This window comes from Aythya ferina (genome assembly GCF_964211825.1).
Source record: "Aythya ferina genome assembly, chromosome: 3".
NCBI classification, from domain to species: domain Eukaryota; kingdom Metazoa; phylum Chordata; class Aves; order Anseriformes; family Anatidae; genus Aythya; species Aythya ferina.
In genome coordinates, this window is record NC_140298.1 from 113,721,249 (window position 1) to 113,735,433 (window position 14,185).

A 14,185-nucleotide genomic window follows, 5' to 3' on the forward strand; every position below is an offset into this window, starting at 1 on the left:
GTACAGAAGAAGGCTTGGAGTTTCATATATAGATACAATTATCTATATATATATGCGTCAAAATCTGAACTATACTATTTTGGAGAACTGGTTGTCTGCAAAGTATGCACAAAACATACATGTCAGAACAGATTCTGATCTCAGGTCTTTGTAATATTTGCAAAGAACAAGAGACCTAAACATTTGTCATGTCTCAGCATAGGTTTTTACAGGTGTTAAAACTGCTCCAGCCACTTTCAAAGACCAAAGACAGGCCCAGAAAAGCATGGCAGTACAATCACCAGCCCTAACAATAGCAGAATAGAGAACCCCAAACTAATAGGAGTAATTAGAGGAAGCACAGATGTTTACATTAATTTCCCAAACATTTAATTAAAAAAAATAATCTTCAAATATTATTTAGGTATTGGTTTTAGAAGTATTTTATGGTGTTGCCACATTTGCAGACAAATAAAAACATCTTAAAACGTTAACTGAATTCCTTTTCTATTCCACTTGCTTATGCAGATGCAAATTTAATTGTATTTCTTGTAATTGCTCTTACAGACTAACAGTTAATGTCCTGTAAACCACCAGCCACGGAATAGTGCTTTAGATCAATGAAGCCAGGAATCACACGTGGCAAGACCTGGATCTGGCTTCCACAGAACTCCATGCTTTATCAGGCTCCCCAGGAGGGAAGACAGGAAGACACATTTCTTTTCCGTGCCAGGATTAAGTGCCTGAATTGCTGGCCCAGGGCGATGTGTGATCCATTAACCACCACAGGCCCACTTTGATGTTAACTGGGAACATCCTTTGTTCCTTCTCACCGTCATCCAGGCTTCCTGTACCTGTTAGCAGTACTTTTGTCTTCTTCTGTGCATCCCTTTTCCAAAGCACCCAGCTCTTCCCATTCCCTGTAAAACCTTCAGCACTTCACTCAGGGCCACTTCCTCAAAGGTTACAAAAAAGTTAACACTCAACAGCACCTTTAAGTCCCACCACAACTGCTGTCCATGACACAACACTAAATATTTAAGAGCTTTGCTGAATCAGGGCTAAGAAAAAAAAAAAAAAAATGTAAACCCCCAAATTTCAGAGAGATTAAAAGATGTTTGAAGATTACATTTTAACCAAGTTCCATAAAAGTTCAATAAATTAATCAAGATTTTTAATTTAAGATGACTCTTGCACTTCTGATCCTTTTTCACAAGTGGCTAGAGATGACAGGATGCTTAATCAGCATCGTCATCACTTTCTGGCAGTTTGAAAGCTTATTACACTAAGTACAAAGCTAACTAACACACATACTTACACCCAAATCACATTTTTAGGAACTGAGAAGTATCCAAAATGATTACTAAGGATCAAAAACCCCACATTCATTTTGAGACCATTTCCTATCAGTAGACGGAACTCAAGGAAGAACTCAAACACTCAAGGAAGCAAAATGTATATTAAAAAAAATAAACATAATGCCGAAAACACTACAGTAGAGCACAGCTAACTGCCCGTCCAAAATACCTATATATCCAAAAAAATCACAAGCACTCTAAATGTTACAAAATGACAGGCCAGAAGAGGTAGTCTCATGCAAGTTTTCAAGTTCACAAGTACGATTCAACCTCATGAAAAACGCAAAAGAAAAGATTTATTAGTGACACCGTTGGGTGTATACGCACCTTGATTTATTAGACATGTGACAAAGTCCTAAAAATACAGTGCTGGGATGCATACCCAGAGTCTCCCAGGATGTAACAAGCATTACATGCATTATCTGGATATTATCTCTGATGTTATTACACATGATAATTGCTATAATATATAACGTATGATAATGGCAGTACTTTGGATTTCTGTATAACGAAAAGGTCTAAACTTAAGTTTATGTACATGTCCTGTCAATTATTTCTGACCAAGTCACCAGTTATATTTTGTGGAGTTTCCTTAATTACAGTTGCAAACACCACCTGATGCAACCTACTCTGCAAACTTCCAGTGAGAGACCTGTTACCCTTCTCCACTGCCGGGAAAGGAAGTTACGAAATTATGCACAATGAAGTTTAAAAACTAAATAAGGAAGGGCAAAAGTGCAAAGTGTTTCACGTGGCTAAAGGAGTAACTATTTGTAGATACCGCTTTTCCTTTCTGGACTCTGTTGAGCAACAAAAAGTTACACTCGAGTGGAGCAGCACTACAGATATCCTGGAGTACATGGTTGCAACAGAATAACACTGCAAGCAGATAGACCTTTTAGGAAAGCACGCCAGGCAGAATAATTGGCGGCTTTAGCAGTACTCAAGTCAATAATCACATTTTCTCCTGCCATCCTTGGGAACAATACCCCAAGATCCCTTCTACAGCAGTCCTGCTGCTGATGCAAAATTCAGGAGCTCTCTCCATTTCCTCACATGCTCAAGCAGTGCTTTAAAATACTAAATATTCACATTCAGCCACAGAAAACTTCATAATTCTACAGATTTACTCTTAGAATGGAACAACAATCTGCAAATGTAAACTGAAACCTTCTTGAGAGGTGATTCCCTACCCCCAAAAAAAAAATTTAGAGCATGAGCGCTTGTCTAGAATGGGGAAATTGACAACTCATTCCACCAAATCTTCTGCACTTCAACAGTGCAAAATGTTTGAGGAAAGTATCTATGACATTTCAGATCTATAAATTACTTTTATTTACTATGACAGAGTACTACAGTCATATAAATTTGTCATCCCGTATCTGTGCAGTCAGCATAGCTTCACTGCATTGTAATGTGAAATAATTCACACATCTTTGACTGATACCAATAAGGCAATAAAATCCCAGTGCGGACACAGTGATGGTGTTAAGAGACAACATCTGCTGAGCATGATCCCCAGTCGTGATCACAGCATGAGAGCTCCAGGAGATACCCTGCTAATACACATCGCCCACAAGCAGCAGTGTTGGCAGAGGCAGCAGCCTGAAACTGCGCTGTGGAGCTCCTATCTGTAAACCCAAATCAACCTCAAGACTCTGCTTTTTCACTCCACATCAGACAGGTTAAAAAGGGAACTTGTGAGGTCAAGACCTAATTGGTATAAACCCAAGCAGTTAATTCAGGGATTCCACTTAAATATTTATTATTTATATCTCCACAGAAATGAGAATAATCAAGTTCCAAATCCTAGCATAAACAACTACTACACATGACTACCTAAGAATGTCATTAGCATTATCTGTCAATGCTTTCAGATTTTTAACTCATTTTATGAAAGAAAGGTTCCCTCCCCTTATAAGCAAGGTGCAACTGAGCCATTTATCCTGATATTTGGGTTGGAAGAAACCTGTTTCACTGTTTTTGCAGGCAGGACAAAATAGCTGGATAGTCGAGAACTCTCTCACCCCATAAACATGGGAATCACTATCACCTTTCCCATGCTGATAGAGGGGATTAATGCGAGCAGCTTGGGCAACCACACACGGGCACTCCCCAAGAGCAAATAACAGCACTGCTGTGAAAGGTGCCCTCTGCACCATTTACTCCAAAAGCCAGAAGAAAACCAGCAGGGATGATGGATTGCACCATGGTATCAGCATGAACTCTCAGCTCCACTTCTTGTCAGGGCAAAAGGAGTCAGCTTCTACCCATCACTGTTCACATACACATAAAATGACTTTCAATTGTACCTATTTCCTTAATTTCTGAGGAAAAAAAAAAAAAGAAGAAAAAAAAAAAAGCAAGAATTGCTTTCCTATCAGAAGGGCTGACTCACTGGGAAGCTAAAGAAATCTCCACGCTCCAATGTCCCTCATCCCCTAGCAAACCAAGTCTGTGACAATTTCCTCCAAACAACCAGAAAAGAACCAGAAAAGTAAGGAAGAAGCCATATAGAAATGAATACCCATTGACCGACAGGATTCATTTATAGCTAACTTTCTCCAAGCATGAATGCAAAGAATTTGGACAGAACAGGTGTCAAAACACACAGCCTGGTACAACACCTCGCATAAGCACAAATCTGAAAACTCTGGAAATAGACAGGCATTTTATTCCATTACAGAAATGAAGACAGATCTACTTCCCAACAACCAGCACAGCTTATCATGGGACTATAAACTTTGATACTTACTGGTTATTAATTGTTTCAACTGTTATTACACTAATTGTAATGGAGTTAGGATTCAAAATGAGCTAGCAGACAAGCTGATCATGCCTGCAGTCCCCTCCCGACGCCACAATTCCTGTTTAGAGTTCTGGGCGAGGTCAATTTGCTATTTTTGAAGAGGAATTACAGAAGATGCTACGTTTGAAAGAGCTTCAGCCAAAGTTTCTCTCATCGGTTCACAGCATGCTCAGGACTCAACAACATCACATGAGCAAGAAGGGAGGAAGGAGGCAGCAGGAATACAGCTGGGAACTACTAGGTCAGCTGTGCTAATATTGCAACTTTTTCAATGAAAACGTTTAGGTCTGGGGTGCTTTTAGGGGAAGGAAAGGGGCTTGGGTTTTGTTTTCTTTACATAGGCAAACGCACGGACCAGGAAGTTGAACTTGAAAGTAATCCCTAAAACCAAATCACCGTGGTTTAAAAGAAATCCTTCACACGAGCACTGTAGCTGACTAAAATTCCTACCTGCCTCCATACAATGAAGGAGTTAACATAAATCAAAACCAAATCATTTTGTTGCACAAACAGCTCTAAGACCAAGAATTTACGAAGTATATTAACTAAAACTGAAGAAAAAATCATACAAGAACCACAAGTTTCTAAAGTTGCCTTTCATGCTCATTACCCCGAAACGAAGTCAGTTTACAATACAACGTTTGATTTTAAGAACGGACAGAAAATAAAGCAAGCTTACCACTTCCACGGACATATTTGCTTGAACACACCCTGTGTTGTGCTTTTTTTTTTTTTTTTTTTTATTTAAGGGGAGGAAGAAAAAAATGTCGTAGCGAGCAAAGTTCACAAGTTAACCTGAAAAGGATTCTGGCTCAGTGCTAAACGAAGCAAGAGCAGCTGCACACACCTGTGCAGGCAAAAAGTTTTCTCTGAACCAGCTCTATGGCAGAGACAGCTTCTACTGAGCAAGTGACTGAGGCGGTGCATATCCCAAATGTACTTTCTGAATGTCCCAAAGATCATCGGCAAGCCCTTAACTGATGAAAAGTCCTAATTAATCTATCTGCTGCTCCTCCCTCCTCTGACTTACTGCCTGAAGTTTATGATAGAACTAGTTTTACTACCATGAAAAGCAGGCTCACAGCCTAGCACGTTATAGAGCTAAGATAGCAATAATTGAAATAATAGCAATAACTAAGCAATCTTTAAGACACTAAATACCTTTTAGCTATGTACCGACAAAAAAACAAAATCTAAATCAAGTAGAATGAATATAAATCATCACTTTCAGCTGTCACAATGGTTGGTTGGAAAGTGAATACAACTAATAAAAAATAACACACAAAGCACACCACACACTACAAATGTTAATATCTCAAAGCACACAGGTGCAGTTACTCAATTTAGCAGCATTACGCACTGCTCTAACCCATACTGGTTTTGAATGGCTGTGTGCACATTTCACTCTGATAAATTTTAGGAAGGATAAGCCACTGTCAAGGAAAACAACAGAAGGCTGCTAGATTTCCACTGCTAACTCCTTTCAGGAATTTATAAAGTTGTTTATTTTAAGTGGTCCTTATAGGAAGAAAGAAGAGAAATGATGTCAGGAACAAGACCTCCAATTCAAATATTATAACCTCACTACAGGAGTATATGCACACAATCCAAGCTGGAATTTTAAATCAGAATTTGTTGATTAAATTGGAAACCCACATGCCTACAGAACTACACAACATCAAGAGAAAAAGGCAGTTTATTTTAACAAAGCATGTATAAACCACGAGTAAGAAACAAAACTGAAAATGTGTATTTTGTTATCAGGCAAGCAGGAAAAAAAAAGTTCATTCTCAAAGCACTCTAAAATCCAACACCACAATACAGAAAGAACATTTTTCTGAAGACCTATTACTAAAAAATGAATTCAAGAAAATTAGCTTCACAAGCAGGCAATATAATTGTTTATACCTTTTATAGACATTTGTTTGCAACTATCCACTCACTGCAAGCTCCTCCACCAGCTCTGAGTTCTCATTTCAGGACTGCTTTGGACAAACCCAACCACCCCCGACTTCCCTCCCAACCTTTACTGTTACCTTCCACTTTCCGTTCAAACGCTTGCCAACACTGTCACCCGAGGACACCACGCAGGCTTTACAGGCTCCATTGAAGAGAGCCAGATGCCCCACCTCTTCTCTTGCTCTTAACACAAAATCCCTTGGCTTTCAGTCAGCACGAAGAACTGCAGCATTTCGCACAGTGCCTCAGACTGCAGTTTGACCTGTTGAGCAGTGGACCTGCAACAAATGCCCTGTCTCAACTGGTACCAGGAGCCAGGCACCACCAACCTCCAATTCTTCTATGGATGCTACATAAACATGTTAAAAAAAAAAAAAGGTGTAGAAGCCAAAAGAAAAAAAACAAGCAAGCAAGCAAAATCAGTACTTGGCAACATTTAAAAGATTATGTCTTCATTTTCTGTCAAGTGAAAAAGCTGTTTTCCTGCAAGACTACCATAACTCAAAATGAAGCTGACAGCACTTAGTCATGCTCTCAAAGAAGATGCGTTTGTCCAACACACAAGTCAAAGCCTGAGGAGTGGCATAAATGTCACTAAGTCCTATACATTGGCAATGCTCAGCAGCAGGGAGCAAAACAGGACTGGGATCCACCTGAGCTGTGCTGAGCTGATACAGTCTGGATCTGGGGCACCCAACACACGAAGAAGGCACACAGCCCTACTCCTCCTACTGACATTTGGGTTGTCCTTCAAACAGGCTAGAGGCAGTTGCATGCTGCCTGGCAGCCAAGGACACTTCACAGCTGCCACCTGGCAACAAGTTCTTGGGCAGTCAGACACAATTAAGAAGAAAAAAGCAAAACCAGCAAAAACCAAATGAACTGGAGTTACCGCTTTCCCCCCTCAACACTCTTGCAGCTGTCTGACAAAAATCCAAGGCTTCTTTTAAAGAGCTAACTTACCTTCCCAAAAAACATCTAGGATTTGAAATCAAAGATTGTGCATCCACTTTTGCATAATTTGAACTGTCATGTATTTATTTATTACGCTTTAAAATATTTTATATGGGACAAGGCCAGGCAGATCTAGTTGATAACACACGCACTTTCAACTTCAAATGCTAGTCTTATTCATGTGAGCAGAGATTAACACCCAAATTCTGCATGGAGAGGTTATACACTGGCTTCAATTGAATTCTTAACAAATCAGAATAGACATACATAGATATTACACAAAAGCACAATAAATTAGGCATATAATGAGTTCACACCAAATCCCTACCTAATGAATGGCAGAAAAATATAGAGATCCTTTCTGAAATGAATAAAAATTCAAGTTCAGAGCCCCAGAATCTCACATTAAAATGTGCAAAACTTGATGTAAATCTTAGTCTTGTCCACACTGATCTGTTCCCTCCAGTTGTGCTTTCCACTGACCTGACGTGATTGATCCAAGCCATGCTCTCTCTTCCCCACACAGAATGAAAGACACTTGGACACCTGCACCAGGTGCATCCCAGGTCCCCCAATCCTCCTAGCCTGGCTTCCTTCCTGCTGTTTCCTGCTCACTGCATCACTCACAGCTTCACTCTCCTCTCCCTTTCACACAGGCAATGAGTTCATGAGCAACATTTGGCCCTCTCCAGCATCCCTCTTGTCATTACCCCACACCAACTTCTTACACCTCTCCACTGCCAAGAGGGTCTGGCTCTTGCAGGAGATGCAGGGTGTTCCTGCTCAGTGCAGTAACACACCCCTTTCCATAGGAAGCCCAGAAGACACACAAGCCACCACCTCATTTAGAGTTTGAACAGCTGATGGGTGAGGTGGCAAATGAGCAAACTCATTTCTCAAAGGACCTTCCTTGTTCATGAGGCCAAAGTACAGTGCTGCTTCAGCTTGTTTCCACCTCCCTCCTGCAGTTCATCAACCCCTTAACGTGTCACACCAGCCCAAGCTGTCAAGCTGGATCATTCAAGTCTAGTTTTTAGGCCTGATGTTTGTAGTGGTCTGGTCACGATAGCATTTCACAGGTATTGCAGTATCAGCAGCCTACAGCACCAGCAAACGCAGTCTGAGGAAGCTGAGGTGAAGAGAGGATGGAGAAAAAAAAAGCCTTTCTGCACCAACAAAGTTCTCTCTCAAACTACCACTACCTGTACATTAAGATTACATTTTTAAGAAGGAACTATAATCAAAAGGGAAATGAAAAAAAAAAATGACTTAATACTTATTTTTATGCTTTTCCATCATCTAATCAATGCAAGACAGGTTTTTCAGCCTGTGCATAAAGTCTTTACAAAAAAATTTAATCATGAAATCAACCTCATAACTGAACTCCTCAATCAACTTGTCCCCATTGTCATTCACCAAATATTAAACCAAAGAGGGTTTTCTTCTACAGTTTCCTTTTCAGTTCTCCAAATTCTTCTGCTTTCCAGGAAACAGGTCCTGTAACCCAGAGTATCCAACCACACCATACACATGGTGAACAGCTGTACAATCACAAGTAATTGGAGCTGAGATGCAAAAAGATGAAAGCAATTTAAATCAAAGTTGGTAAACAGGTCTGCGGCTGCAGACAGGCAAAACAATATCAAAAAAAAAATTAGTTTTTAATGTACCAACAGGCCAGTTCTGACCCCTCTGTACTGTTCAGTGAAAAGATGATTTTGGTGACCCACGATCTGGAGAACCACTGTGTCTGACACCTTCTTGCTACGTGGCACTAAAGTGCTAGACAAATCAGTACAATAATCATCAAAACAATGCCTGATTTTACCTTAAGTTACTATTAATAAAGGACCCTAAACCTGAAATGGATTTTTGCACTGAACTACAGATCGGTTAAACATATTAGACAAGTGCAAGGCAATCTTACAAACTTTTCCTTGGTAGCAGGCCTTCACTAAGAAGCAACTGGATTATTTCCACCAGTACTAAAAGATAGTTATCTAAGTCATTCAGCAATATATAAAAAGGAATGACTTCACTTTTTCATAAAGTCAAACAGAAGTATTGTCAAATTTACCGTAAGCAAGTGTAAAGTGTCTATAACACTGGACAAATTCCCTCTTATGGTTTAACATGAAAATATCACAGTTAATAAGATATATTAGAGAATTCCTGTTTTGCAAATAATAATTTCATTTCAGAAAGACAGGAATACCTAAATTCTCTTTGATTATATTTTATGGTATTGAAGTTACACCTCGGAATCTTTGAAAGTTATTCAAAGGGAGAAGAAAACATAAGGAAGCTAAGTATGTAACACCTCAGTAACAGGTGAGTAGTTAAGAAAGAGTTTGCTGAGCTGCCAGATGCTAAGTTTCAGATGTGACACATGGAACAGCACACCTCGATTCTCTGCAGGTTTCTTCATTGTAACTGATTAATAGATAGCTGTATGCTCAGTAACAGGTTTAGAAAATTTCCAGAGAAAACAGAAAACACGTCTGCAAACAAGAATTTCAGTGAAAACCAGGACACACACACAGTAAATGCAAAAAGTTGGATGATTTCACAGTTTCAGTTACCCTTTAGCAGGACCCATCTTTGCCCTCATCCTTTGCACAGCCACAAAAAGGCAGTACCAGAAGGAGGGAGTTCAGGGTAGCAAGCGCAGGAGTGTCCTTCAAACAGAACTGCTTGTAATCCAGGCTGAAGCATCCACATAACCACAAGCCTGAGGATGCAGTTTTTCATTACAGCTGAGCTGACTGGGACATGACCCTAATTTCCAAAGTCTCTCTTGACCTGATGTCTTCCGTAGGGGTAATTTTGATTTTAAAGTCATTCTGTATCACTAAAGCAGGTCACCAGCACTGCAGGCAACTGTTAATGCACTGAGCAGTAGCAAGGAGACAAGATACACAGTGCAAGGGCACAGACCAATGCTGAAGTGAGCAAGAACAAAAGCAGAAGTTACCAAGAAGAAAAAAAAAACTTTCAAAAACATTCCAAAAAATTTTAATCTGCTGAAAGGTCTTCCAATTAAAAATTCATCTCATTATAAATATAACTGGTATGTAACTCTTAACATTTCGGTAATAAGTAGGCTGCTGTATGATCACAGCAGAAACAAGTCAATGCGGAAAACTCACCTTCACAAAGTTGTCAGGGAACATGCCCCTCTTGCCATTTAGCTCCCCTTCTAGCCATCCTTCTTCTTCCAGTTTTTTCACATTCCTGATTATTTCCCCAACTTGAATCGTTAACTCGTCGTCATGCACTGCGTCATAGTCATACTCCACAATATAGTCCACTGAAGGAAAAAAAAAAAACAACAGTGAGTGCAACTCAGAAATGAAACGTTAAAGCTATGCACAAACAAAAAGGCAGACTTAACAACAAATGCTTGTTTGAGAGTTGTAGTGTCCCCATACATTTTGGAAAGGAAAAATAGAAGCGTCACTTATTCAAGGAAAACCAGGAATATGGCATATTTTGGTGGTGGTAGGTTGGTTTTTTTTTGTGTGCACATGTGGTAAAAGGGGCTGGGGGGAAGCTGTCCAAAATTCAAGTCCCAGCCTAAGACTTCGCAACCACAAACCACTGCCCACAGGGAAGGCATTTGTTATTCAATGCATATTTGGGGGTCAAACAGAAGGTTTCAAATTGTGCAGTATGGCAATGCTTTCCTAATTTTCATGCTTATATCTGCTATTATGCCTACAAAAGAAAAAGATTCAATACTTTTGCAAGTTTGAGCCGAGAAATTTAATACAAGCAAACCAGAAAGAGCACAACTGACAGCACCAAACAACTTAATATGCAGAGATATTTAAGAGACACCCTCCTTCAGAATCATCTAGTTTTGTACAAAAGATGAATAAGCAAGCAAGCTCTAATTTTGACATAATTAAGTTTACTCAGAGGAGCCTAGCATTATATTTATGTACTTGTCCATCTGCTGCACAATATCCACTGGAGTTGCTTACTGGCAGCTGAAGGCTTGTTTGGCAATACGAGCTCATTTGTTCATCAAGAAATTCTGTTTATGCCAGGACTTTCCACAAACCCGCAGTAATCAAATAATTTTCCCTCTCATAAATCCAGCAAGGACAATCAGGTGCTACAAGACATAACACTACGCTCACCAAAACCTCCCTCTAATCTGCAGATCACAACATACACATGCAAAGACAAGACCACAGGAGTGTTGAAAAGATAAATCTTGAACAGCTGTAGAGGGGTTTTTTTTTGTCCTTTTTTTTAAAAAAAAAAAAAAAAAAAAACAGATTAGCCCTTATTTTATCAATGCATGATAATATACAAGAATTACTTCACAATTAAGGAATCAAATTGGCAAAAGTCATGTCATGTGTCCCATCCCCACCCCAGCATTGAACTTCCAGCTCCATTAAATCAATGCACAGTTCTTATCCATGGGCAGCTTTTATCAAGAGCGCTGCTGCATGTTTTGAAACGCAGCCTTTGTCCCTCTGCTGCCTATAGATGAAGTCAGAAAACCAGCCTGGTAAAAATCAAAACTACAGGATTGTATCACAAATCCACAAGAAGCTAGGATGATCTGTCTGGCAAACTGTTCTGAACACACCAACTAACAAAGGAGACAGCTGCAAATAAATCATGGATCATAAAGACAATAGCTATTCATCACCTGCAGTTTGGAAATAACGTCACCTTCCAACCAACTCAACTCGGCCACTGGGGAAACCAAAATAGATAAAAATGTAAGAAATACCTGTGTTTTGTATTTGTCTTGGGACAAACTCTATTCTGAAGCACATCAGCAGGTATTATATCTCAAAATACACAATATAGGACCAGTTTGCAAAGTTAAATATGCAAAATGGATCAGAACACAAAGTCAGGCATTGTAACTGCATACAACATCACTGTCTGCGACTTGACCTGCCAAACACATGGTCCTTTTTCCCCAGGAGAGTCTGAAGAAGGAAATCATAGACACACTATGTCAATATGAACTAATTCTTTTGAAAGCCTCTTATTTCCTTGGGGGAATTTTCTGTATTTGCTCTTGAAATACACAGCACATTCATTTTGGTCACCTCCCCAGACTGTAAAAACATGGACACTGTCGTGCCAACAGCTGAAGTTGGATCTTGAGAACCTCCCAGTCATCATCCAGGAGTTCCAAAGCAAAATTGCAGCAAACACAAATAGCAGTTTTTTATTCTTGGAATTTACATGTTGAATTTCCTCTTGTATTTGTCAATGATATTTAATGCCATCCTCTTTCTCATACGTAGACAAGTCAGATCTAAATTCTATTCCCCTGCCTGGTTAAGTAGGAGGGATGACATGAAGAATGTCAAGACAGTTTCATCCCATGTATTTTTCAAGTGATGACACAGTAACAGGAACAAGTTACGAATCTCTTTACTGCTTAGTCTTCATCAGGAAGATTTACCAGTTTTGCTTTTCAACATTAGCAAGTAGCATTAGGTGAACTGTTTAGGTGTTTCAGTCTGCAGCACAGTGGGCAGAAAAACCTTCTACTGCCAAAAGAGTCCAGTTACTGAAAGACATAGTCTGCTGTAAGCTCTTGGAATTATTCTATTTTCCCAAGCAAAACACTGCTCAGTAGTGACAGAAAATGTTTTAAGAAGTCACAGCTCCTTAGAATAATGAGGAGTTGTATCAATCCATGGAATGTACTCCTGTTTCAAACACTGCGCTTGAAAGCTTTTTAAAAGCTTTAAAAAAATTAATTCAAAATTAATTTCTAAAATTTAAAAGCTTTACTCAAGAATAGACCTGATACTGAAAGTGTCAGCAACAAGTGTAGTAATAGAAGCTGGTCAAAGCTTTCAAAAAAAATATCAAAAAGTGCCAATGAGCAGAATATCTCTATAAACCACCAAAAATACCTATCCTGCCTTCCTTTTGCTTTTTACACAGCTTTCTCAATTTCAAACTCAACTCAAATCCATGATTTGTAGTTGAGTCCACAGTGACCAACTCTTAGATTCAAAATGGTCTTCTCAAGCTGCAGCATGAACACGGTGAGGTCTTACACACTTTTCTTGCACAACCAGCAGGACCAAAGCTCCCCAAGAAGGGAGACAACACTCTTCCAAAGGAACAAGAGGCAACGGGCACCACCTGAAGCCAAACAAATTCCCTTCAAACCTATAAATACACACACACCAGCTGCCATGGGGGTGATCAACCTCTCTGGAAAGCAGTAGTGTCTCTTTGGAGGTGCTAAGGGCCCAGTTGGATGTGGTCATGTGCTGAAGCTGAGCAGGTGTGAGCTGGACCAGACAACCAGAGGTGCCTTCCAGCCTCAACCATTCTGTGGTCAACTTAAGTTTCACCTCTGTTGGCAGCTTTCGGTCATCCAACCACATCATCCAACCATGACAGCCTTCAATGTCACTGCAGAACTTTCTCAGAGAGCATTGAGGGGTTTGACCTGAGTTGGGCACAAATTTAAACCAACGGTGCTAAGTTAAAAAATATAATCAATTGGACATCTTTTGGGGAGATGTGGTTATAGCAGGCTTTGTGGGACTTGTCTGTTCAGGTCTTCATTTCCAGTAAGATGACAGCTTGCTAATAAAACAGACCACATATCTCAAAGCCAGTCAGCCCCATCAACAACCGACTACATGATTTTCCTGTGGCAGAGAAAAGCGTCGTATTTAACAGCACTGCCTCTTGGATAAAACAGTGAGCATTACTGGCCAGCACAGCTGCATTACCCAAACAAAGCATCCCAATTCTGCTGGCACAGGTGACCCCTTCACTTCTCTAAAACTTACACAACCAGTTCTCCTCTGCTGGCACCAGGACGTGGCAGAAGGCAAGCCTCCTGATAAGCACAACCGCCTAACGCCCATCTTCACTGCTTCTAAACAAAGGGAGCCTTCAGCTGCACAGGCTCTTCCTGGAGTCACCTGTTCCAGGAGCCTACAGCATAGGTCCCTCTGGGAACCTACAAATATCAACAAATAAATACTGGGAAAGACTGAAAAATACACTGACATTTGAGCCTGCCTGTGTCTTGATTAGAAATAGCCAAGTGTCCCACACACCCAGCAAAAAGCACGTTTTCACATTCCTGGTCCTTTGTTTAGGATATTACAGT

General features: G+C 40.0%; 1 protein-coding gene across 3 annotated transcripts in view; it reads right to left on the minus strand.

Annotated features, from left to right (window-relative positions):
- CD2AP (CD2 associated protein) overlaps positions 1 to 14,185 on the minus strand; it is a 75,380-nt gene that overhangs the window by 43,465 nt on the left and 17,730 nt on the right. For 2 of the 3 annotated variants that reach the window (XM_084516311.1, XM_084516309.1), the window contains exon 2: positions 10,209 to 10,369. In XM_084516311.1, coding sequence (XP_084372437.1) covers positions 10,209 to 10,369 — 161 coding nt within the window. Of the gene's footprint in view, positions 1 to 4,825; positions 5,089 to 10,208; positions 10,370 to 14,185 lie in introns of those variants that run through there. The other variant, XM_084516310.1, reaches the window with a different exon arrangement.